This window comes from Capsella rubella, unplaced genomic scaffold, assembly GCF_000375325.1.
Source record: "Capsella rubella cultivar Monte Gargano unplaced genomic scaffold, Caprub1_0 scaffold_2, whole genome shotgun sequence".
Lineage (NCBI taxonomy): Eukaryota > Viridiplantae > Streptophyta > Magnoliopsida > Brassicales > Brassicaceae > Capsella > Capsella rubella.
Window position 1 is genome coordinate 10,440,121 of NW_006238922.1, and position 25,644 is coordinate 10,465,764.

Consider the following 25,644-nt stretch of genomic DNA (forward strand, 5'->3'; position numbering starts at 1 on the left):
TCGTATTCAGACACATACAGAAACGTATTATTTCGATCTTACTTGCGGTGCAATCAACTCAAAGCTGCCAAATTAGACGGCGCCCATCAGACATCTCAAATCAAACCCTAAATTAGCAGAGAGGGTTTGGTGCTAAGTGATCTGGTCTCTAGTGTGAACTGGCCAATCTTATATTGGATATGTCATTAGACTTGTGCCTTTTCAATAAGATTTGTCATTGAACTTTTCCTAGGTTTTTACAAAGAAATTATATGACTTTGAGTTGAGATAGTATTGTATCTCAAAAGAAAAAATATATAAAAACAAACGGAGTTTCCTATAAACTGTTGTTTACAATTAAAAAAAAAAGGTAAATTAAAGTGAAAACACTTAGACTTGTAATTCGTAATGTAGTGAGTAAAAAGTATTCTAATTTGTAAGTTGTAACTGTTATACTACTCTATACTCTTTTAACTATTTTTAGAAACTTGGTCCTATATGGTGATGACACCGACGCCTTAATTTAATCATGAAATTATTATTGCTAGTGTCGACGAATCAATTTGGTACACAACAGCAATCAAACCAAACACACATGGACAACGCTTGAAAGAAAAATTAAAATCTTTTGTCTCTTTGTCCCCTAAAGTACACAGAAACCCTTCGGATGCAGTAGCGTTCGTCTCTCAGTCTTGAGCACAATCTCTCTGCATCCCCCAATGACGACTAATCTCTCGTTTCCGATTACCCTGAAACACATACTCTCTAGCTTGGCAACTCTTGTCCTAATCACTCTCTACTTCATCACCAGAACCGGTTTCTCACCGTCTTCTTCTTCTATTCAGCCTCCGGACAACAACACTCTCCGGATCTCCAATTCCTCCACCGTACAGAGCCAAGAATCCGCAAAGTGTAGTAAGATTCCTCCTTCGCTTGCTGACGCTCTGATCCACTATGCCTCCTCCAATGTCACTCCCCAGCAAACGCACTCCGAAATCTCCGTCACTAAGAAGGTAACAAAACATTCATTACATGCAATTTAAATTGTCAATTATTCCAAATCAAGAACTCAATTGGTGGTCACTTAAATTTACCAAAAATCAACATGATTAGCTGATTCAGTTAGAATGACCCTAGTCTAATCATTTGTACTAATGTTGCTACCGTATATATATATATATATATATATATATATATATATATATATATATATACCGTAATTAAATCTTTATAAGTACTAGTGTTGTTTCCGTGTTATAAGATAGTGTGAATTGTAATGACACAAAAAAGAAGAAATTTGCATCAGGTCTTAGTGAAGAAGTCGCCGTGCAACTTTCTCGTGTTTGGTCTTGGTCACGACAGCTTCATGTGGTCGACGTTAAACTACGGAGGAAGAACCATTTTCTTAGAAGAGAACGAGTCATGGATCCGTCAAATCGCCGAGAAATTCCCGTCTCTGGAATCGTACCACGTCCAATACAATACCAAGGTAAGAGACGCGGCTGCTCTGATGGCAGTGGCGAAAGAAAGAGAGGAGTGTCGTAGCGTGTCGACTGATCTTAGGGTTTCCGCGTGCGAGCTCGCGTTGAAAGGCTTACCGGAGGTGGTTTACGAGACAGAGTGGGATTTAATCATGGTGGATGCTCCGACGGGGTTTCATGAAGAAGCTCCGGGGAGGATGACGGCGCTTTATACGGCGGGGATGATCGCGAGGAGAAGGAAGGATGGAGGAGAGACGACGGATGTGTTTGTGCACGATGTCGATAGGAAAGTGGAGGACGAGTTCTCAATGGCGTTTCTATGTAGAGATTACATGACAGAGCAAGAGGGTCGGCTCCGCCATTTCACGGTGCCTAGTCACCGGAACTATGGTATCTCCGGCGGTAAATTATGTCCTTAAACTCTAATCCGCAGGTAAAATACAATTATATTGGTAAGAGTATCCGGAACTCCATAGGCGTCAGAGATTAGTATGAGTTCAGAGCTTTAAATGCTGTAATATAAAAAAACTATTCTATATTTTTTTAAATATAATTTCATATTTGATATTTAAACAAATGAAAGGACTAGATTGATATTGACCGTTTCGTGGACATAGTAGACGTTTCAAAAGGAAAACAGATTTGACTCAAAACGTTACAAGAAAAAAGTTACAAAGACTACTAAGTGATGGTCTATACTAATTGAGACTGGCCAGTTCTTGAATGTTGATAGGATATGCAACGGTGCGGTCACCAGCAAACGCCTTCTTTGCCATTATGAGATTAACTTTCTCGGTAGGATGAAAAGCGTCCCAAAATATATACTGATCTCTGTTATCACAAGGTGTTTCAAAGGGAAGACAAGTGATCTGTCCTCTGTTTTTCCCTATCCCACAACAGCCTTTGTCCATGGTAGTAAACCCTATATATATACAAATAACACAACATTATATATATATATTAGCTGAAGATATTGATTAAATTTGGTTGAGCTTGTTTAGCGTTTGTTCATTACCATAAGCTGCTTGGTTGGCAATGATGTCTTCGTACATATGAGCAATATCTAGGTAAATGAATTTAGCATCCGGGAGATTCTGGTTGAGATTAGAGATCATTGTTTTTACGTTTGTGTTGAAAGGAAGAACAAGTTGATTCACTTCTTCCGAGCATTTACCGTCGCTTCCTTGAGCTAAAATACTCGGAATGCATCCCATCCTTCCAAGTCCGGCCACTACGAATTTCCGACCACCGAGATTATATAGTCTCTGCATTGCCCCAAAAAAAAAAAACACACATGACATTTTGGTTACAATTTTAGATTATTTCTTAAAATAAGCAAGCTTAATTAGAGAGCATTGTTTTGTTTTTGATGTATTACGGTGAGTTGATTGGTGTAATGTTGAACCAAGAGATCGCCGAATTGTTGGGAATTAAATTGGTTACGGGTAGGGAAATTAGGCATCAAGTAATTGTTGAGGTAGTCGTTGCTTCCCATTCCAATGAAGAACAAGCTTCGAGTCACCGAATCCGCTATGGCCACTGCACCACCAGACTTGCCCGCTACCTGATCTAATGTTGTCTCAAAGTTATGAATCTGCTCGTCGAAAGGTATGCGCCCCACCTGACCAACAAAATCATCAAACCCAACGTTACATAATGAACCCTCGCCTTTAGCCGGGGCATGCACAAGGATTTTTCTCGGGAACTACTATATTTTAACCATCTAACTAATGATTTTACATCATAAAACCTAGCTTTTATAACAAAAATAGATAAACATCAACATCATCAAAGTACTTACATGTAATATAAATGATTGGCTGGTTAATTAGTAGATACAAGTAGATCTATACATACTAATAGGATAACATACATTCCCTTAAAAAATAAAAAATAAAAATAAAATAAAAAATAAAAAAATACATTTCCTACAAAAAAAAGTGTATATGTGTAAACCTTTTTTTGGTAATTAAAGGAAATATGCAACTTACAAAGTTTCCCCCGGTGTCAGGAAGGATCCCGGCGGCTGCGGAAGCGTAGTTGACACCACGAAGTACTTGATCTCCGGTAGCTTCCGAGTAGGCAGGAATCAATGGAAGCCCCAACAGTTGAGCTATATGATCAGTGCATGCATGCATCATAAGACTTTATATATTAGCATCTAAACTGTATTCACTTTCTATACAATTTTGTTTTTCCAGTTTAAGGAGAAATTAAAGAAAAACATGTTTTGAAGAGAAAGAAGATTTAAATGTTTGTAAAACTTGCTGTAAAAAAACATACCAATCCCGTCAACCATGGTCAAGCCATTGCAGAACCGACCGGTCGGACCACCATTGAAATCGATGCCGTAAGGGAAATAATTGGCTTTAGCAAAGGAAGGGATGTTGTTGTTATTCCCATTGTCTATAAGAGAGTCACCGAAGACAAACAGCGCCGGCACAACGCCATCACCGCCGTTTAGGTCGACCAGAGGAGGCGGAGGAGCAGAAACAGGTTCCTCAACCACAACTAGTTGGCCGGAGACGCCATGAAGGAGTTGGATAACCACCGCTGAGAGAAAGCAAAGTTGCCGGAAGTGGAAAGCCATTGTAAAGTAGTTTTGTGTTTAACTTTGTTGGGTGACGAAAAAAGATAGAATTGGAGAGATTTATAGACAGAGAGGGGTAGGGTTTGGTGAAGAGTAATAAATGTCTCTATCCGTCTTCTACCATCAGTCAGTGACTCAGTGATGATAATCAGTTAATCACAATAGGTGAGTAAGAATATTATACATGCTTTATTTTTTCATGCATGTCTATCGAATGACTCTCGATTATTGTCGATGCATGTAATTTTTGAGCCAAAATACTTGAAAAAATTTGAGTGTGATGTAGGTTCTAGAAATTAACGTACATGGAAAATTACAAAAATATATTAAGATGAAATTTATAATGTGTTTAGGTATATTATATATCACCAACAAAAAAAAACCATTCGTTCTTTAATTGCATATGATTTATATTAGATTAATTACGGAAAAGTTTAGTTAAAAGGTTTCGAGACAGCTCAACTAAACAAAATATCATTTACAAACAATCGATTTCATTAAGCTCATTATATGATATTGTCGTAAATAATAGTAGGAGTAGTAGTTGACTAAAATAGAGAAAATAAAACCATGAAAATCACTTTTTTGGTTCTACAGAAAAGAAAAAAACGTTCTACAGAAAAGAAAAAAACGTTGCATTTAAATCGTCGTTATTATCAATGACGTTTAATATGCTTTCACGGCCAAATCGTGACGACCAATTATATCGTAGAAGAGGGCAGAGAAAGCATCGAATAAGTTTCTTCTATTACAAATGATGGTTGTAAGATTTAACATTTCATTAATTTTAGGGTTGACTTTTAATATTTTTGACTTCTCAGATTGTGTAATAAAAGAGTATGAAAGTGGGACAAAATTTTAGGAGTAGTTTTTTTTTTTTTTTTTTGCCAATATATGAAGGGTCACCGGTTTTTTCACCCCCATACATATTACATTATCAGCATTACAGCCTCTATTTTTGAGCTCTTAATAAACCAACACAAACAAATTATTTCTATATATAAATGATACTTAAAAAGTTTCCACATCTGCATATATATTTGTTTCAAATTTCATGACATGATCAGTTTTGGAATCGAATGAAAGAAGATAAAGATTTTGTGTTTGATTTCTATACTACATTTAGTATCATTTGTCGACATTATATTTTTCATAATGGGCAAAATTTTACATATATTATGTTACAAAAAAATAGTAATTGAAATACACTGAAAAGAGGATAGCAATCCTCAATAAAACCCCAAAAAAAATCCATAAATTCAGAACATAGATAGAAACTAGAAAGAGTTTTACACACCACACTTGTAGTAGTCATTTCAAGTTCACACCAACAAATGAAAAACAACAAGAGGAAAAAAAAAACATACAGATAGTTTTTTCAACTGCCTTAGCAAAGTTCCACAGGCGTTATTTATTATAATTATGTGTGATATAACAACACTATATATTAGACTTACCAAGGTTGTTATTTAAATTCGTAAGACATAGTCTTCAAATACCCTATGGTCTAGAACTGAAATATTTCACTTGGCATGGTTAGCGGATAAGAATAATTAGTCTCCACTGTTGCGAAGGTAGCATCTAAAATGCTGTTGTTGTTCTCCTCTATCTGCATCATAACCCACCAACACAAAACAAATCATTAGACAATATTTCAGCAAAAGTAATCAAAATTTCATTGTCTATCTCAAGAGATACATTTGGATATAATTCTAGATCTTTAATTTCATAAAATATTGCAATATGGTGAGATCAATGTTATACGACTTAGTGATGTTGTATGTTACCTTCTCGAGGAGAAACTTATTGGTGTTTTTGAGGACTCCTTCCTTTACGCACAAAAAGGAAAACAAGAAAAAACATCCCGTTAAACAATGTTACAATAATAAATTTTAACTTTTTGTATTTGATTCTTATCAACCAAAATCTGAATATCTAATGACTTTATTATGTGCTTACCTTGTTCCTCAACGTCTGAATTTCTTGAAGCATAACATCCATCTGAAAATTTTACGTATTAACCTTTTTTCAGTCAATATTTTAGATTTCGCTCTCCCTAACATATGTTTGATATATACATTAATGCATGTAATACCTTAGCAGTGCGAATCTGAGAAATCCAATACTCAAGATGCTTCTCAAGCAAAAGAAGTTCTTCAAGATTCATCGCCCCATCGCCTCCTCCAAACATATACCTTATGAATCCATTTTATTATGGTTACATATATATGTGTATGCATTTATAAACCCATATAAACACCTTGGCAAGGAGATGGCATGTAAGTAATCAATATATATAATATACCTTATCCCTTTCTGAAGCATCTCAATCTCTTGCTTAAGCACGTTGATCTCATCTTTTGGATCCTAGAAAATTAACTTTATCATTAATTTATAACCTCATATTTTTAAGCGGATGAGAAAAATTGAAGAACATGAAAAACGTATATGTACATCAATTAAAATAATACTAGTTCATATCGTGTCAATTTTTAACAGTTTAGGGCAACCTTTATAAAGTGGTCATAGCAACTTTTAATCACCAAAAGGTTGTGCTGATTATAAACCAATAGTACAACTTCTTTTTGAAGTATAGAATGTGATTGAATAACCAAAGTCCAAAGATATGCAAACATATATTTTAAAATTGTAATATGGGTCTATAGTTGTCTCTAAGCATCTTTTACTTTAACAGTAGCTAATTAATTTGACTTGTTTTGTTTCCACTTTATACTAAGCTAGTACAACGTTCCACAATATATATCAGTTCCTCAACACTAGTCGACAAATGAATACTAAGCTAAATTCGAAGAATGGGAGAGCTGGGTGCATTGAATGTTGTACTTCACTACCTATTTCATGTAGAATCGGAATCAGGTGCCCTACCTAACTTCTTTGAGTATTTTAATTTCAACAGAGTCTCCCCTTTGCATGTCAACACGTGTTATCATTATTTTATAATACTAGTATATTACCTTTATAAAACGAAAAAGACTAATTAATTACCCCAAAATAACGAAATGGAAATAACTGATAAAAAACCATTGAGCATCCAATAGCTAGTTTAATTTTGATCAACCCAAAAAATCCATAAGATAATCCTAAGATAAGTTAAATAACTAAAGCTTTGACAAAAAAAAGGAACATAATTAATAACTAAAGGAAACGAAAGAGACGTACAAGATTTGGGGGTTGAAGTTGTTCTTGAGCAGTAAAAGTAGCAGAAGAAGAACCACGACCACCACCGGTGCACTTCATGTACTTATCAATCATTCCCTCCATTGTTCTGATGTTAAACCAGATTCCCATATATAATTACTCTCCAATCACATATAAACACAAACACCAATATGAACTCTATGAGAGATATATATATAGTTAATATATATACCCTTTAGTAGCGAGCTCAAAGAGCTTGCCCTGAGGAGAGAAGATCACAACACCGATCTCTGCGTCACATAGCACAGAGAGCTCCTTAGCCTTCTTGAGAAGACCAGTTCTCCTCTTGCAAAACGTCACTTGTCTGTGAACCGGGTTCTCAATCCTCTTAAGCTGAATCTTTCCACGAGCCATCTTATCTCTCTAGCTATCAGAATCTTCCCTTCTTCTTGCTGGTGATGATTTAACTTTCTTGTTTTGGAACTTAGAAACGTGAAACAACCTCCCACTAGTTTGAACTAGCTTCGAGGTTTCCCACTTAACTCTTTGGTTTCTCTGTTTCTTCGGAGAAAACTGTCAAGCTATAACCAAACTAATGCCTCCTTCTTCTCTTTATATATAATCTCCATTATCATATTCTCCCACTCACTTCTCTGCTTCTTAAAGCACCTTTTTTTTTCCACATCAGCCTCCTTTTTCTCGTATAAATCTACATATATGTTATATGTCAAGTACGCATTCATACAAAGTATACAGCTTTACATGCGAAAGCTCCGTCAAAAAGCATTGTTTGTTATTTTAAGGGGTTGTATTATATACTATCTCTAGCTTCTAGCTTGTAGTATAATTAAAATTCCTAGGTTATATTTGATTGATTGATCTTACATTCGATGTGACATATGACCTGACATGCACTAATGTTACAAAATCTAAATGGTGCATTTTAATTTAAGTTTGGTGTAGAATGGAAACTAGTTACTGCTGAGAAAAAAAGAATGGAAATTAGGTAAGTAAAAAATAGAAAAAAAAAAATTCCGAAATAATTGAGTTCCCAAATGACATGCCATTCCTTATTAAAGTAATCGATTGTCCATAAACTAAAGTGAAGTTTTTCCAAATTATGAGGCCACCAATATGAATGACCAAACATCATTGTCCATATTTGGACTCATCAACCGATTGTTTCCTTATATAACGAAATCATATGATAGTAGTTTTGCAACGGAGTGAGAGTGACCTCAAATACTATAAAGAACAACGTAATTTACAAATGAAGAACAAACTTCATGTCTTTCTAAATAATGTGTTTTGAGTTTGTTTAAGAGTTCAAGTATAATAAAATTCTTTTTCAAAGAAAAAAAAAAAACAGAAAACATCAATTTTGTTCTTTGTTATGCAGCTCATGAATAATTTTGCCAAATAGTGTTTTTTTTTTTTTTTTGAACAAGCCAAATAGTGTTTACGTTTCCTTTATACGCCGGAGCTTTTTAAAAAACTTTTTCTATACATACATATCCCTGGCCTAAAATATGCTAATGATTTAGAATTAATTATAATACGTTACCTTGTTCTATTACTAAGCTAAATTTACTGCATAAACTTAGTATTTTTATTACAAATATTAATTCATACATAGATTTGTAAACTTAATACATTTTAGTGATGTATTAAACTTAATACATTTTAGTGATGTAGTAAACTTAATACATTTTAGTGATGAAAACTTAATACATTTTAGTGATGTAGTAAACTTAATACATTTTAGTAAACTTAATACATTTTAGTGATGTAGTAAACTTAATACATTTTAGTGATGTAGTAAACTTAATACATTTTAGTAAACTTAATAAAGTTCATTCGTTTCACAAAACACGAGACAATATTTAGTTGGTCTTTTATACATTTTTTAACCCATTTTAACTACTAAAGAACAATTAAGTGATGGTCATTAAGCCTTTAACATTTTTTTAAAATGGTCATTAAGCATAATTAGCTAATATTTAAAGAGGGTATCATGTGCATCTCATCGTGGTGGAGAACCAATGACCTGCCCATGTTAGGTGACCATGTAGCTTTTCTTTTGTTATTTGTATTTATTTATTTGAAATTAACACTTTATTTTTGTTAATTGTTTTCCCATTTCTATTTTTTTTTTGGCCATCTTGTTTTGCCCTTTGTCTACATGACAAACTCCTGAATCTTATTCTTCTTCTACGTGGTTTTCGACTCACTTTTCTTCTTGGAATATGATCAGATTGTTTCTCTTATATCTGAATAGAAAATGCACCAATTCATAATCTCAAAGCTTCGAAGGCTGTTTGCCATTATTTAACACTCCAAAGATATCTACCTAGACAGTAGACGCTTGGCTCATCTTTACACATTAGATCATTATAATTTGAATGACCTCACGTTTTTTTTTCTTTTTTCTTTTTTTGTCAACAATGACCTCACGTTTGATATACGTATTTGATATGTTTTGTTTACGCTTGTACTGTATTTTGTTATTATTTATGATCAAATATAAATGCCATCATGAAGATAGTAAGGTTTGGTCAATCTCGATTAATGCATAAACGTCTTCCATAAATTTATTGATCTTTATTTGAAAACAGCTAGCTTATAAGCAATGTATATTTAAAAAATAAGGGAGAAAGAGATGGCTCAAGTTAAGTAAGTAAGAAGGAAGTAATTAGAGAATCTTTGTCAAATCAAAATGCATCAAACATGCAAAAAACTCAGAAAGTGTGTGATCGATCTGTTGCTTCTTTTTCGTCGCATCTTTGCGCTCATTGGCCCTCAGGATCGTATCCATGATTGACACTTGGTTTGTTTTTCATGTCTTTCTAGCCTTCTAGGGGCATAGCATAAAGCTTCTTTAGATTCTCCACTCCCTAAAATTCATTTGTTTATCTTTAATGCATGCTTTTAAATTAACTATGAGCTTATGTACAATATTGATATGCGAAAGTGGGGTTTTTAAGATAACTTTAATATATGCATTGATTTATAAATTATGGAGAAATTAAGTAGTATTATTAGGCATTCGAACCAATTATTTCTTCGAATATATGGATCTTAGAATAAGGAACCAATTAAATGTTCATATGAAAATATTCAAATTTTTTATAATCTCGTGGTAATGTGAATACACTATTTTATAAACTTAGAACCCTAGTTTGATACTCATCCGAATAGCCTACGGTTATAAAAAAAAAAAAAAAAATCAAATTATAAATACTAGAAGTCTAGAATTACAACAATAAAAAATTTTGATACTCGCTCTAACACGTTCAAAAAATTAGTTTTAATGTTATAATGGAAGATTGGCATATGTATATTTGTTAGACACTCGATAAAATCAATCACAATACTCAACGGCATCATGATATAACCTTGAACTTTCGGATTTTTGTTGTTGTTGTCGAAACGGTTGAAATCAAAGCAGAAGAAAGTCCTATATATATGCATATTCGTGGTCATTGCCAAAATGTCGGAACTACAATTTGTTGGTCATATATAGAGATCATCTGTCACAGATATATATATGAACATAGTATGCAATCCTAAGCCTTCTGCCACTGCCACATGTGACGTACGTATTAGAACCATCTCAAGTAGTCTTGCTTGATAACTCTCGATTTCTAGTCACAACTTCTCAAGTCGGCCTCTCCCCTTTCGTTAAAATCCCTCTTCACCACCAATACTTCCCTCTCACTTGTAAGTATCTCCATTACGCTCACCTGTCTCAGATCCTAAGTATGGATACAATCTTTTGCAATAGAGAGACGACACCTTTTTTTTTTTGTGAAGAAGAAAATGGCATAAAACTATACTACATATGTTCGCTTCTCCCTGCAACCACTTAATGGAAAAAAAAACTGGCCACATTTTCAAAGTTTAGTTACTTCTTTTTATTAGTGAGTTATTTTAATGGCTAGTTTTATGAAATCCGTTGTTACGTTGTTTTTTCTTTGTTAAATTCATAAAATAGATCCATTATTATATAAAAACCCACATAATATATTCATTATATAAATTATGGATATATACCTGAAAAAATATAGAAGATGAATACAACATAGATATTAAAAATATCTAATCTACAAGAAGCACTAAACTTATATGGTCCCATCGACATTGAATCTTTAAAAGAAAGGACAAGATGCCTTCGGATAATTAAGGTTGCCCTTTATACTCTTATCAAATTTTTGATAAATAAAACTATATTAGAAGAATCATTGTAGTATTAATTAATTTATTGTAATTAGATTACCACAATGTTGCGTATAAATAATAGTGTTATTATTAGATTGCAAAAACAACTAATTTTAAAACCAAATATCTAACATGCTAAATCTTGATGCTACATATAAATGTTGAATCTAGAAACAATACCGAGATACACAAACGAGCAAAGTCTAGTCCCTCTCAAACTTTTATTGGTCTCCAATAAAACATGCAAGAATAAACAATAGTATAAAATAAAATTTAAAGACAAATACCCCAAAGTTTTATTCTTGATAAGAGAATTTTGACCATAATCTAGCGATCATGGTCAGCCATTGGTCCAGGGTTTCAAGTAATCTTAATTAGTGTATATATATAGTTTGTGAATTAATTATGTACATTCCTTTTAATTTTATATTGTTTTATAATATATCTAGTTATTTGTACCACATAATCTATATGAGTCATGAGAGGCATTTTTCTCTGTAAAAGAAAACTCTTTTATCCTCCGTTCTAACACAACCAGAACAGTGATAATGTGACATGCATGATAAAAGAATAAATCTCTTAAAATTATTAACATATAAATTAATTAATCTTCTTAACAAATGTTATAATTGTTGGTAATGATGCGAAGTGGGATGGAGTGGAGCATCCAACCATCCACAAAATGGTTTCACAGCTAAAAGAATAAGCCGTACACCAAGTTGGTATATAAATTAAACTCCAAGTTTATTTAATTATATTTGAGATATGTACGCACGCATTTGAAATTTTGTTATCCTCTTCCATTTTATTGTTAAACAATGTTTTATGATTCCAACACAATTATTTTGGGACATATGCCGTATTTGGGAAAAACTATAATTCAAACAAACAAAAAATATAGATTAGTTTTCTCTTCCCCTTAAAAAGTAAAAATAATCACGTTTTTGCTTTATGCAAATTGTTGGACGGTACAAATATAACATAGCATGGCATGTCAATATGTCATACTATTATTTATTCCTTAATATTTTTGGTTTGCCATAAAAAAAATTATGTTGATATATATATATTTGCACCTTATCTAACCTAGCTAACTTATATATGTAAGTTCCGACGTCACACACCCACAGCGTTACTGACACTTGACGCCTATCTTATCTAAAGTATAGTCATCGTCGTCACAAGCACACGAGATCCACACTTTCTCATTTCACTAATTTCAGAAACTTGGCTTCTCATTGACCTAAATCGCAGTTTATTTATTTTTATGTATTGTACTATTATTAATAAAACATCAGGTTTTGTTTAGCGATCAGTTTGTAAGGAAGGAAAGGTGTCCTACCAAAAGAAACCCTTAATTAGCTAGTACAGTCTTGATTTTATTAAACTAAAACCTCAGTTTCAGAATCTTCTTTACAAAGACAAAATAAAGTTGAAGGCACCACGTGTCTTCTAGCTCCCGATTCAATTAGATGATACCCCAAAATGGCTAATAGTCAATCATATGATTCTCCCCGGCTGCTAGTGTCGGTGTATTAGTGGTGACATTATCGGAGTAGTGAAACAGGTAAAATCTAAAGATTACGGAGACACAAGGTTGGTAGGGATTGCCTTTGTGATTCCCCTGGACACGGTGCTGGAGTCTGGAGGTAACAGCCCTGAAAATGGATCAGCTGGTAGCTGGTATTCCAAGACTAAGAGAGATTAAAGGAAGGTAGAGAGTACATATGAAAGCCAGACACACATGACTGACACCAAACTAACAGAGTTAATCATCCTGTAAAACACCATTGCGATAGCGACGAACAGCTCGACGCATCCCCATGCCTCTTTCAAACTGACGATCCAAACGATAGAGAGCCACGTAAGCAGGAAAATTATTGGCTTTGTGGTCCCTGCTGTTGTAGTTTGGCTCTACTTTATCGAAGTAGGCATGAGCAGCACCTAAGCCTTTAGTCTTGGCAATGAGTTTAACAAAAAGTTTAAAGCTCATGTGGATCAAAATCCATCTTCTTTCTATCCATCCACTCAAAGATCTAAGCAGAATACAAAAAAAATAAACTTTCAAAAATCTTAAACAAGAAAAGAAAAGAATGAATTGAAATGTTAAATAGATGAGATGATAGAGACAGAGACCTCGAGGGCATATTCATGTTTGCCTTACTTGTCAAGCTGCTCGGCCGTGCTGACGAGATCCGCCTGAGTGAAGGAAACATCACCCTTCTTCTCTTCCTCCCTCATGACGAAATCTAAGGTCTCACCCATAAGAGACCGCAGCTTCTCGAATATATTATTTTTCTCAGTCTTCTCAGCAGAAGAAGCTCTCACGATCTTCCTGGTTGGGTTATTCGCATCACAAGTACAAAATGGAGCCATTCTTGCGATCTTCATCTCTCCCTTCCATAGATGAACAAGAGAACCTCCTGTTGCAATTCGTCGCAACTTCAACATTTTGCTAACCCTAACTTTTTTTGACAATTCCATATTCTATGTCTAATATAAGAATAAATACTCGCACTCTTGTTTTGGGCTCTTTTAAACGGCCTGGCCCAATTAAAATAAAAAAATAAAAAAAATTTCATGTCTCTCTTCCAAGGGTTTTCTCACTTTGAGCATCTCATACGCAAATTTATTTTGATTGTTAGATACCCTCTCACAAACCATCGATGGACATGCTCTTAGTAGTTAATAGGTTACATGTACATATTTTTTTGATTTGTCTGACGGTTATGATTTGCGCACAAGACTTTGTCACAATGACAATTGTCACGAGACAAACATTGCAGCTCTTTTAAGAATAATTAGGTGGTGTGACAAAAATTGAATAGAAGACATTAAGTGAGTAGCAATAATGCAACTTAAAAAAATATATCTCGGCCACCCTGTTCAATTTCAAGGTTTGACATGGATAGGGGCCAAAGTATAATTGTATGAATCTCTATGAGAGGAGATTTATGTATTGATCACATATATATATATATATGGTATGTGTGTGATAAGATTGTATCATTTTAGCTCGATGAAGGATGTCCGATGCATAATTTTGCTGATTAAGAAATGTACCTTTCGGATTGCGCAGGATAGATATACGGAGTGATCTTAGATCTGTCATGGCAAAGGCAGAATTAATCAAGGGTGGAGATCTAATCAAGGAGAGCCGGCGAGGATGCGGTGAGAGCAATGTCATCAACATAAAGAAGCAAATACGCAATATCCCTGCCACGAGAAAAAACAAACAGCTACGAGGCCGAAACACTTTGAATAAAACCAAGTCGCTTAGCAAACATGGAGAACCTTGTATACCATGTGTGTGGTGCTTGTTTTCAATCACGTGCTCGCTTTGCATTAGATTTTCAAAACTTGGAGAAAGTCTGTTCGCTCTTTTGGGTTGATTTCAAATACCCCACCATTTCTGCTAAAGTCGCAATCTTCATAAACCATTAATTTACGATCCACTGACCCAAACGAATTTGCCAACACAAACACGCGTGCTTGTCTTGAATTTCGTCCACTGTCAATTGTCATGCGAGTTTCTTTCTACAAAAAAAAATCCACATCGATACTTTCTTTACAGAAATGGATCAAATCACTTTTTGGGACTCTAATTAGACCAATAACTAGTAAACACAACTTAATATGAAATTTTAGATTACTTTCGATATATAGTTGTCTGTCGCTAGAGGCTAATTAATAATGCTATCAGACTATCATACACCACAATATATAGAGTATGTACAAGTGTACTATCCAAGACCCATAGATGGGCTATGATATTATTTTGACGGTGATCTCATTTATGACTTTTAGATTCTTCTACACTAGGCTTTTTGACTTTTGTTGGTTGTTGCTGCGGAACGCAGTTTCTCGTCATATTATAATCTCCGGTCTCCGCGTCCATAACAATCCAAATCGCATGCACGCGACTAATAAATAACTCGTGTATATATATTATACTCCAAAACTACTTCTAATTGTCAAATTAATATAGCACAACATATATCATACTATGCTTAGTATTTTTCTTAAGAATATTTCTTTTTCATATATAGAAAGTTCCGGGCATTATTTTCATAGTAGCGAAGACGTAGTATTTTGATCATGCTTAGGGAAGGACCGTAAAGAATCCTCTCTCTAAACATAGAACATGGAATTTGAGTTCGGGCTTTATGATAAATAGCACTAAAACAATTCCTTGAACAGGTTTAAGTAATCGAAAATTGTACACGGAAAAACAATCAACGTTTTCAATTTTACTCTAATTAATAGTAGTACTATTTATATCCATTGTCAATAGTCAAGTTGATATAGTAATATAAACCCCACACGTATTTATCTCCTTTATCTTTAGGAAAAAAGAAAATATTTATATGCTTTAATATTTGATCCAAAAACTACAAAGTCTATGTATATATTTTTTTTGGTCATCATATCAAAAATGGGATTGTGTTAAATAATTGACACGTTAATTACATACGGGGGACGAGACCCGTTCCTACGATCAAAACACAAACTTTCCTCGCAGTTTTGTTTTTTTTTTTGTTTTTTTGGTCTTTTGGAAATAATAAAAAGGGAAAATTTGCGTTTTATTAAATATATATGGAAGGAGGAAGCTTTAAACCTAAATAAGCTAAACAAGGACCACATTTGCCTATAAAAACAAAGTCCATATAGTATTTCCCAAGAACAAGAAAAAGCAGAGAAGATAGAGAAAGAGAGAGTGAGAGGGTTTGATTGAGAAACAAACACCAAAAAAAAATGGCAAAGGGTTATTCGACACGTGTGCTCACGTTTCTGATGTTGATCTCGCTAATGGCGGTGACACTGAATCTTGTGTCTACTGCGGAGGCAAAGAAGCGGAGGAGAGATGCCCCTATAGTGCAAGGTCTCTCATGGAACTTTTACCAGAAAGCATGTCCCAAAGTCGAAAACATTATCAGAAAAGAGCTCAAGAAAGTCTTCAAGAGAGATATTGGTTTGGCCGCAGCCATCCTTCGTATACATTTCCATGATTGCTTCGTTCAGGTTCCATATCTTTCTTCTTCTTCCTTTTGTTTTTTTTTTTCTTTGTATTAAAACCAAAGAAAACTTAATCTGATTCTTTAAGCCTACTCGAAACGGTTCTACTTATGTAATCTGATTCTTTCTTTTCGAAAAAAGGAATCTCGGTTTTAGAGTACTGTATAACTCATTATACCCACACAATAAAAAAAAAAAAATTCGGGTTGTGGTACTTTTGTTTTTAAAATCCGACCAAAATAACCTTAAAGAAAAACACAACATCGCCTCGAAATTCTCAGGAACAAGATAAAGAGTTGTCCGCTTCTTACTTTCACAATTTTTGTTTTTTTCAAACATAAAAAAATATGACCAAACATACCATTGAATAGTGTTGTACTGTTGTTTAATACTGCTACAAACTATTACATTAATATTACAATATAAGTATAGTTTCTACCCTTTGCCCAAAAAAAAAAGGTATAGTTTCTACCCCAAAAAATAAAAATAATTAAAATAATACATTACATGCAATAGGATCGATAGACCGATAGAGAGAGTTGAAGATAGAGGGACATGTCGCATTAATACTATTCACCGGCTTTCCGTAGGTTAGTTGGATCTCAGTTATGGAACATGCATATATATCTTAAACAATTACATTTCTAACTATTGATAAGAAAAACAAAGAAGTTATGATGAGAAAAAATATATTCAAGATTAGAATAGCATGTACAACAAATTCAGCACATGCATGTATGTGAATTATATAGTTGAATATGACTATTAATTTGATGTATTTAAATTTCTGTTGAAAAATATCTGATATTCCTCTTTAGCCAAATACTAAACAGAATTTGTTTTGCACTTTGCTGCAATACTATTCAGACATTTACACCTTTATAGTGTTACCTTCAAATTGCAGACTTATATATACTTCAAACATTACTTAAAATTTGTTAATAATTATGGAAAGTGGCATAGTTTTGATCAGATCAGATAAATATATAATATTTAGGAGAAAAGATTTCTGAATGTATTTATATTATTTATGTTTGGTAAAATAAATGTCATGAGAAAAACAGGGATGTGAAGCATCAGTGCTGCTAGCTGGATCAGCTAGTGGACCAGGAGAACAATCATCGATCCCTAACCTGACGCTCCGTCAACAAGCCTTTGTCGTCATCGATAATCTTCGTGCCCTTGTCCAGAAAAGGTGCGGTCAAGTCGTCTCTTGCTCTGACGTCCTCGCTCTCGCCGCTCGCGACTCCGTCGTCCTTGTAACCAACTCTCTCTTTTTCTTTCCATTACTCAATCACATTGCTTTCAACTTAATACTCGCGGTCACGCTAATACAAACTATATATTAGACTACAAGTCTCACTAATTCTAATTGATAGTTTTTTTTTGGGTGTGTCAATGTAGTCAGGAGGGCCAGACTATGCTGTGCCACTTGGGCGACGCGACTCACTAGCATTCGCGAGCCAGGAGACCACATTAAATAACTTACCACCACCCTTCGCCAACGCGAGTCAGCTCATAGCCGACTTCGCCAACAGAAACCTTAACATAACCGACTTAGTGGCACTTTCTGGTGGTCACACCATCGGAATCGCGCATTGTCCTTCTTTCACAGACCGACTCTACCCGAACCAAGACCCAACCATGAACAAAGCCTTCGCCAACAACCTCAAACGCACTTGTCCCACCGCGAACTCGAGCAACACCCAAGTGAATGACATAAGGAGTCCTGACGTGTTCGACAACAAGTACTACGTTGATCTCATGAACCGACAAGGGCTATTCACTTCCGACCAAGATCTTTTCGTAGACAAGAGGACACGTGGCATCGTGGAGAGTTATGCGATCGACCAGCAGCTGTTTTTCGATCATTTCACGGTAGCGATGATCAAGATGGGTCAGATGAGTGTCTTGACGGGAACACAAGGAGAAATTCGTTCCAACTGCTCAGCAAGAAACACCCCAAGTTTCATGTCCGTCTTGGAAGAAGGCATTGAGGAAGCTATTTCCATTATATAAATAACCATAAATCTTCACCTTTCTTCTTAACTCTGTTTTTATTTCGTTCACGCACTTGTGCATGGTTTGTCGAATGCTTAAAACTATCTGATAAATAAGAGCATTGCTTCACTTATAACTATGTTTTTTAGTTCACGCACTTGTGGTTTGACCAATGTTTAAGATTTAAGAATACCATCTTATGAATAAACTAACGTATTAGTTTCTGCATCATTCTTATCATATCAAAGTCCCTGTCTCAACATTTGTCTGAGTGATTCTCTCTTGAGCTACGTGCTCAAAAATCATTAAAAACCTTGTCACCTTGTGAAAAGAACAGGTCAACTACAACAAGAGTCACTAGATTTTTAACGGGCTAAGTCAATTTATACTAGGCCCACTAGGATATAAAACCCATAACCCAAATTATGTAACTGCCTCAAGCCCAAGTGTTTTTTTAATCTTTGCTGATGCTACAGGGTCAACGGTCTCGTCCTCCTTCCACTGACCCTTCCTACCTCAACAATGGTGAAAACCCGATAACCCGGCACTGCTTTATCGAACCAATACGAAAGGAAGTGAGAACCAGAGAGAGAGATCTGCGTTTTTTCTAGATATGAGCAAGCTCAGACTCGTCCACTGTCTCCTATTTTTTACAGCGATCTGCATTCTCCTTCCTCCGATCGCCGCTAGAGGAGGTCACTCCGACTATATCCACCCAGGTTCGTTGCCATTTGCTCATACCGCACATACATATAGTTTCTGTGTCGGTGACTGGTTATTTCCGTCATTGGTTGCGCTTGATTTGGCATTAAGCTTAACTATTACAGTTTGGTTTAGATACTAATTGATGTTTATGCATGGCTGCTGCATTAAGTGATTTGCTTAGTCTGAAATTTTGTGTATTTCATTCTTTAGGTGATGGAAATTCTAGTTTTCATGGTATTGCGAGGCACTTATTTGCTCAGGAAGAGCCTCGGCCGAGGTAATGTCTTTTAGAGGTTTCAAGCTGTTACTGGGGATGTCATTACTATGTGTCTGTGAAATGAACTAATGATAGCTGTGCTTTTATATTGTTTAAAGTTTGGAATTAACTCGAGGGTACATGACAAATGATGATCTTGAGAAAGCAATGAAAGATTTCACCAAGAGATGCAGCAAGATCTCTAGATTATACAGGTAATTACTTGGCTGATACTTGGATCTTTCTCAGAGTCAGTATTCTTGGTTTAATATTAGTTCTTATGGTGTTGTTGATTTTGTTCTTTATTTCTCTCTTTGAGGGTTTTCTGGAACGTGCTTTCAGCATCGGAAAGAGTGTCAATGGATTTCCTTTGGTAATAATGCCCCTCTTAGCTACCATAAGTTATTCTTCTTCCTTTATAATTTGCATCCTCTTAGGAATCATTATAATTGATGCCTTGTTGTATTTGTTTCTTGTTTTCCCTTTTAAGTGGGTCATAGAGATTTCAGACAGGCCTGGAGAGATAGAGGCTGAACCTGCATTCAAGGTGAAAACATCTGCTCGATTAGCTATTCCTATACATGCAATCATTTTTAGATATTTGATAACTAATTCTGATTTTCGCTGGTGAAAGCCTTGATGAAACTTGTATACTTTAAGTTGACTGGGATTCTTTATGATAACGTGTTGGTGGTGCTTTTATTTTCTTGGAATCTAAATAGTTAAATAACTGGTCATGCAGTACATTGGGAATGTACATGGAGATGAACCTGTCGGGCGTGAGCTCTTATTACGTCTTGCAAACTGGATTTGTGATAATTATAAGAAGGATCCATTGGTAAGTGGTTTTTGCTTCTTTATTCCACCGTGCATTAGAAAAAGGTTATGGGCACATACTGATATTATCCATTTTAATATGCAGGCTCAGATGATTGTAGAAAATGTTCACCTTCATATATTACCGTCATTGAATCCAGATGGATTTTCTGTCAGGAAGCGTAATAATGCAAACAATGTGGATCTAAATCGCGACTTCCCTGACCAGGTGATTGTTTGATGGTGCTTTCCACATTCAGCAGTCGTATTGGTTGGTTTTATACAAAGTCATGTTTGGTTGCTTAACTCGTACCTAATAGTGCAGTTCTTTCCCATGAACGAGGACTTGGCTTTGAGGCAACCTGAAACTAGGGCAATTATGACTTGGCTGAGAAACACACGATTCACAGCGTCGGCTACACTACACGGGGTAATTTTCCTGACATTTCTCTGTAGTACACTTGTGCATATTCTCCCATCTTAAATGTCCAATTTGAGAGTTTACTTTAAGAAGATCCGAGATTTTAAACTATCAAGTAAAATCGTGATTTCGTGATTTAATGTGAATAAAATATTTGCTAAACCTGGTTTTGTTTCAGGGTGCGCTGGTCGCAAATTTCCCATGGGATGGGACGGAGGATAGGAGGTGTTTACTTCTTTTAAATATTATTGAACATACCAAAAAGCTCTTTGCTTGGGCCTTTATGCAAAATCATGTAGCTGTTCTGCACTCTTCTTTCAGGAAATACTATTATGGATGTCCTGATGATGAGACATTCCGGTTCTTGGCACGCATATATAGCAAATCTCACCGTAATATGTCTTTAAGCCAAGAATTTAAGGAAGGAATCACAAATGGAGCATCCTGGTATTACATCTGATTTACTTCCTCTGTCTTTTCCAACAAATGAGTTTATTAATTAATGCTTTATGCAAAATGCTCTTCAGGTACCCAATTTATGGCGGTATGCAAGACTGGAATTACATACATGGAGGATGCTTTGAATTGACCTTGGAAATAAGTGACAACAAGTGGCCTAGAGCCGCAGAGGTCAAATCCTATATTACTGTGTGATAATCGCTTCTCATTTTTCAAGGTAGTTAGTTTAGTAAGCTGATAGAGTTCGCATATCTTATACAGCTTCCCACCATTTGGGATTACAATAGAAAGAGCATGCTGAATCTTGTTGCAAGCCTCGTGAAGGTATTATTTAATCTTTCTTTTTAGAACCCAACTTTTTAACCTTGCTGTATCATTTTAGATTGAACCGCTGGAGATTATCTTTCTTTAATGGAAGTTTGCACCTTTCCTTCCATCGTTATATTTAATGTTTTTTTGTCTCTTTTCCGTAGACAGGAGTTCATGGCCGGATCTTTTCACTAGATCAGGGAAAGCCACTCCCTGGGCTTGTTGTGGTCCAGGGAATTAACTATACGGTATACACATATTAAACCTGGCCTTCTAAAATCTCCTAATTCCAAATTCTTAAAAATCGTGCTAGCTCTTTGGTACTCATTGTAGTCTTTGTGGTCTTCAGGTTAAAGCTCATCAAGCGTACGTGGACTACCATCGGTTGCTTGCACCTGGACAGAAATATGAAGGTCTGATGTTCTTTCCTCGCATTCAGTTCAAAATAGTGTTAACCTGATGATTATCATTATTACTAGCTCATTTTAGTGATTCATCCTTAAGACCTTGTGGCTTACATATATGCACTATAATATCTCCTTCATAACAGTGGACAGACCATTGCCCCACTGTTAAAAGCTGAAGCTAACAATACCATATCTTCTAATCATCATCTCCTAGTAAATGTTGATTACTGGCCTCGTTTTGAGTTTTCACTTTCTTATTTGTAGTCACAGCATCATCCCCGGGATACAAACCGAGAACAACAAGTATATACTTAGGTGACAACGCTGTCACCGCAGATTTCATTCTCATCCCAGAAGCAAGTTCCCGAGGCAAACTACTGAGAAGCAACTGTGACTGTAGCTGTAAAAACTGCGGCCAACCGCTACTAGCACAATTTTTCCCAGAGACAAATAACGGAATCACGCTAACGCTTGTCGTGGTTGTAGTGTTCCTGTGTTTTTTGTTGCAAAGAAGGGTGAGATATAACCTCTGGAAGCAAAAACAATCCTCTAGAAGATCAATAACAGTATGATTATAAAGTATAGTACCACACAACTCTTTACACTCTAATAAGCAAAACCATTATGGAAAATAAAAGTTGTACTTTATGTAAGTGTTTGATTTTAGATCTTATCATCTTACAAAGTCAAGAGTGCAACATTGTCACCAAACTTATGTCATAAAGAGACATTAAAATACTGTGCACGGAAGAAAAGGCCATGCTGATTAATATAATTGTTTGAAGAAATTTATTAGGAAAACCAAATTCGTTCACATCTGAAATGTCAAAAGCAAATATGGAGTAAAATAAAGTAGAAAATCTAATTTTGTTGATATCCATAGCTTTCATTGAGATTTTCTCAAGACTTTTTTTTCTAGACATGAAATATTTTTCTATCTCATCTGTAAAAGTGTACTTTATTTAGAAAGTAGCATTCTGTTTTATTATAGAAAATCCTTTCTTTATAAAGCTCACTTATTTCTATAATAGTGTGATTATATGATACATCGAATCTATGATACTAATTATAAACCACTACATATAGAGAACAAAATGTTATTTATATTTAATTAGTTACCCTTTTACTACTTTTTTCTATGACCTGTTTACAACAACTGTGATCTGTGAACAAAAAAAAAACTCACTACTGCTGTCAAAAAAAATAAAATTAAAGAAGACTATTTACTTTCATTGACTTTGACCTTTTTAGCAATGACCGCCTCGTTACGCCGTTGACTTAATCCGCCCATAAATATCGACGTGTTTGTATCTCATTGGTTCCGAGAAAACCGTCGGTCACCATAACCGTTTATAAAACACCGTCGTCACTTGGAAAAAAAGCCCAATCCTATCACGCACACACACACGGGACGAACAAACAACGAACAACGAAACTACGCGTTCTTATCTTTCTGGGTATTTTTTTATATATAAATTTTTACTTCTTATATAAACTTTAAAAGAAAAATACCCAGAAACGTAATTTCGTCAAGTTCAAAAATTCAATTCCCAGAATCATTTCTTTCCATAAAAAAGATTCCAAAAAGCTCTCTTTTTTTGTTGATAAATCTTCTCTCTCTCAAATAGAATCTCATACCCGTTTCGAATCTTCTTCTTCCTCCAACTTTATTTCCATAAACCCGATCTTGTTTCAATGGCGATCAAAACGAAGACCAGTTTGATTCCGAGTTGCTCATCACCTGAGGATCTAAAACGTGTTTTGACGACGCTAGGTTCGAGCTGGGGAGATGTAGTCGAAGATCTGGAGCGGCTTGAGGTTGTTCCGTTGAAAGGAGCTATGACCAACGAGGTTTATCAGATTAATTGGCCTACTTTAAACGGCGCTGAAGATGTTCATCGGAAAGTTCTTGTTCGGATCTATGGTGACGGCGTTGACCTTTTCTTTAACAGAGATGACGAAATCAAAACCTTTGAGTGTATGTCTCATCATGGTTATGGTCCTAAGCTTCTTGGTCGTTTCTCTGATGGTCGTCTTGAAGAGTTCATCCACGCCAGAGTACGTTTTCTTCTACTTCTTCTTCTTCTTTTTTTTTTCCTCTTTAAAGGTTTGATTTTTTTTCTTTTCTGCTATTGGCTTTAGAAGAAGAACAGAGGAGATAGATTTTAGTTTGGTGGTATTAGAGTCTTTAGGCTTATATAATATTGTTTGCGTTCCAAGAAAACAAGATTGGGGATAATATACATAGAGAGAGAGATTTGTGTATGACGTAAATTTGTTGGTTTGGTTCGTTCACCAGACTCTTTCTGCAGATGATCTTCGTATAGCTGAAACATCTGATTTCATCGCTGCTAAGCTAAGAGAGTTTCATATGCTTGATATGCCTGGTCCAAAGAACATTATCCTCTGGGAAAGACTTAGGTAAGACGAAACATATTTCATTTCTTTCTTTTGTACATATAAGCATATCAACGTTTCTTGCTAATCTCTTCTTATGGTTTTTTTCTTCTTCAGAACATGGCTTAAGGAGGCTAAGAACTTGGCTTCACCAATAGAGATGGATGAGTTTCGTTTGGAAGCTTTGGAAGGTGAAATCAGTTTGTTGGAGGAAAGACTGACTATGGATGATCAAGAGATTGGTTTCTGTCACAATGATCTTCAGTATGGTAACATCATGATTGATGAAGAAACCACTGCTATTACCATCATAGTAAGCTTTTTTAACCGAAGCTTTTCTCTTTTTTTTATCAAGAAAGTGCTCTGTTTTTGATCATTTTGTTCATTGCAGGACTATGAGTATTCGAGTTTCAACCCAATTGCTTATGATATTGCAAATCACTTCTGTGAAATGGCTGCTAATTACCATTCAGACACTCCTCATGTTCTGGACTACACTCTATATCCAGGTCCATATCATATAAACATCTAGCTTAATATGTTACTCAAGAGTATCTCAGAATCTGATTGTGTTTGTGTCTGTTTGTATGAATGATTCAAAAACAGGAGAAGAAGAACGGAGAAGGTTCATTAGCACATACCTTGGCTCTACAGGTTTTCATCCGTTTATCCATTAGTTATACTTCTCTTCACACCTTAGACATAATAACTCTTCTCTTAATCAAAACTATTCCTCTTTTTTTGTTAATCTCAGGGAATGTAATAAGTGAGGAACAAGTTGAGAGGTTACTGAATGATGCAGAAAGCTACACTTTAGCAAACCATATCTTCTGGGGATTATGGGGAATCATCTCGGTTCGCTCTCTCTCTGTCTTTCTTTCCCTCTTAAAGATACTTATATAGCTATAATCTTGAAACTAGTAATAATCTCTAGTTTCTGTTGATGCAAAGCAGGGACATGTGAACAAGATTGAGTTCGATTATATGGAATATGCAAGGCAGAGATTTGAACAATACTGGCTTAGAAAGCCTTTGCTTCTGGATTTACCTTAAAGGATGACGAAGACTCGGAATGAAGCCGATATATACATATACATTGAATTTCTAAAAGTTTGTTCAAATAGATGAAAGGAAAAAGAAAAGATTTTAGGGGACTATATTTGCTACTGTTACTTTTTATCCACATATCCATGTATTTTTCTTCCCTTGTACAAAAAGGTTTGTAAACTTTCAAAATCAATGAAGTCGTTACTAAAGCAAATAATTTACTCAGTAGATAAGAAGCACCAGTGGTCTAGTGGTAGAATAGTACCCTGCCACGGTACAGACCCGGGTTCGATTCCCGGCTGGTGCATCTCTCTTTTTGCTTGAAGGGAAATTGGCTTTCTTTTTTGGTAATTTATAAATAACTAACTACTAATCATAATCAT

At 35.1% G+C, this 25,644-nt stretch overlaps 7 protein-coding genes and 1 non-coding gene across 10 annotated transcripts; 5 read left to right on the forward strand and 3 right to left on the reverse strand.

Annotated features, from left to right (window-relative positions):
• The first annotated feature begins 540 nt into the window (after positions 1 to 540).
• On the forward strand, positions 541 to 2,027 carry LOC17894531 (glucuronoxylan 4-O-methyltransferase 3). Its single transcript, XM_006302562.2, has 2 exons — positions 541 to 992; positions 1,286 to 2,027. Exons 1-2 carry the CDS (start codon positions 699 to 701, stop codon positions 1,877 to 1,879), a joined length of 888 nt encoding a protein of 295 aa, XP_006302624.1. The 5' UTR covers positions 541 to 698; the 3' UTR covers positions 1,880 to 2,027.
• On the reverse strand, positions 2,028 to 4,076 carry LOC17895252 (GDSL esterase/lipase At1g71691). The gene is made up of 5 exons (XM_006301257.2): positions 3,744 to 4,076; positions 3,452 to 3,573; positions 2,839 to 3,081; positions 2,476 to 2,725; positions 2,028 to 2,382 (listed from the first exon to the last, which is right to left on the reverse strand). The coding sequence occupies exons 1-5, from the start codon at positions 4,048 to 4,050 to the stop codon at positions 2,159 to 2,161; spliced, it is 1,146 nt and encodes a 381-aa protein (XP_006301319.1). The 5' UTR covers positions 4,051 to 4,076; the 3' UTR covers positions 2,028 to 2,158.
• A 1,222-nt stretch (positions 4,077 to 5,298) lies between these two features.
• On the reverse strand, positions 5,299 to 7,772 carry LOC17894705 (agamous-like MADS-box protein AGL12). The gene is made up of 7 exons (XM_006300490.2): positions 7,442 to 7,772; positions 7,231 to 7,336; positions 6,356 to 6,417; positions 6,146 to 6,245; positions 6,010 to 6,051; positions 5,838 to 5,879; positions 5,299 to 5,659 (listed from the first exon to the last, which is right to left on the reverse strand). Exons 1-7 carry the CDS (start codon positions 7,621 to 7,623, stop codon positions 5,558 to 5,560), a joined length of 636 nt encoding a protein of 211 aa, XP_006300552.1. The 5' UTR covers positions 7,624 to 7,772; the 3' UTR covers positions 5,299 to 5,557.
• A 5,003-nt stretch (positions 7,773 to 12,775) lies between these two features.
• Positions 12,776 to 14,928, reverse strand: LOC111831951. 3 transcript variants are annotated; one of them, XM_023787687.1, is made up of 3 exons: positions 14,491 to 14,928; positions 13,592 to 13,850; positions 12,776 to 13,463 (listed from the first exon to the last, which is right to left on the reverse strand). In XM_023787687.1, the coding sequence occupies exons 1-3, from the start codon at positions 14,771 to 14,773 to the stop codon at positions 13,196 to 13,198; spliced, it is 810 nt and encodes a 269-aa protein (XP_023643455.1). In that variant the 5' UTR covers positions 14,774 to 14,928; the 3' UTR covers positions 12,776 to 13,195. The 3 variants fall into 3 exon arrangements, 2 of the variants coding, with proteins under 2 accessions (XP_023643455.1, XP_023643456.1); XM_023787688.1 differs by having other exon boundaries at positions 13,592 to 14,925; XR_002835032.1 differs by lacking the exon at positions 14,491 to 14,928 and having other exon boundaries at positions 13,372 to 13,463; positions 13,564 to 13,682.
• A 1,170-nt stretch (positions 14,929 to 16,098) lies between these two features.
• On the forward strand, positions 16,099 to 18,583 carry LOC17895062 (peroxidase 12). The gene is made up of 3 exons (XM_006302393.2): positions 16,099 to 16,449; positions 17,508 to 17,702; positions 17,848 to 18,583. Exons 1-3 carry the CDS (start codon positions 16,183 to 16,185, stop codon positions 18,460 to 18,462), a joined length of 1,077 nt encoding a protein of 358 aa, XP_006302455.1. The 5' UTR covers positions 16,099 to 16,182; the 3' UTR covers positions 18,463 to 18,583.
• Positions 18,584 to 18,961: 378 nt separating this feature from the next.
• On the forward strand, positions 18,962 to 22,490 carry LOC17894483 (carboxypeptidase SOL1). Its single transcript, XM_006302119.2, has 15 exons — positions 18,962 to 19,163; positions 19,360 to 19,426; positions 19,525 to 19,620; positions 19,748 to 19,778; positions 19,896 to 19,952; positions 20,148 to 20,243; positions 20,328 to 20,450; positions 20,547 to 20,651; positions 20,821 to 20,867; positions 20,964 to 21,089; positions 21,170 to 21,272; positions 21,363 to 21,425; positions 21,575 to 21,658; positions 21,760 to 21,823; positions 22,082 to 22,490. Exons 1-15 carry the CDS (start codon positions 19,058 to 19,060, stop codon positions 22,387 to 22,389), a joined length of 1,476 nt encoding a protein of 491 aa, XP_006302181.1. The 5' UTR covers positions 18,962 to 19,057; the 3' UTR covers positions 22,390 to 22,490.
• A 728-nt stretch (positions 22,491 to 23,218) lies between these two features.
• Positions 23,219 to 25,475, forward strand: LOC17894315 (probable choline kinase 1). Its single transcript, XM_006301490.2, has 7 exons — positions 23,219 to 23,875; positions 24,117 to 24,238; positions 24,332 to 24,527; positions 24,606 to 24,723; positions 24,821 to 24,868; positions 24,969 to 25,069; positions 25,169 to 25,475. The coding sequence occupies exons 1-7, from the start codon at positions 23,513 to 23,515 to the stop codon at positions 25,265 to 25,267; spliced, it is 1,047 nt and encodes a 348-aa protein (XP_006301552.1). The 5' UTR covers positions 23,219 to 23,512; the 3' UTR covers positions 25,268 to 25,475.
• A 22-nt stretch (positions 25,476 to 25,497) lies between these two features.
• On the forward strand, positions 25,498 to 25,568 carry TRNAG-GCC. The gene has a single exon. It is a non-coding gene; the product is annotated as a tRNA-Gly (tRNA).
• Positions 25,569 to 25,644: the final 76 nt, after the last annotated feature.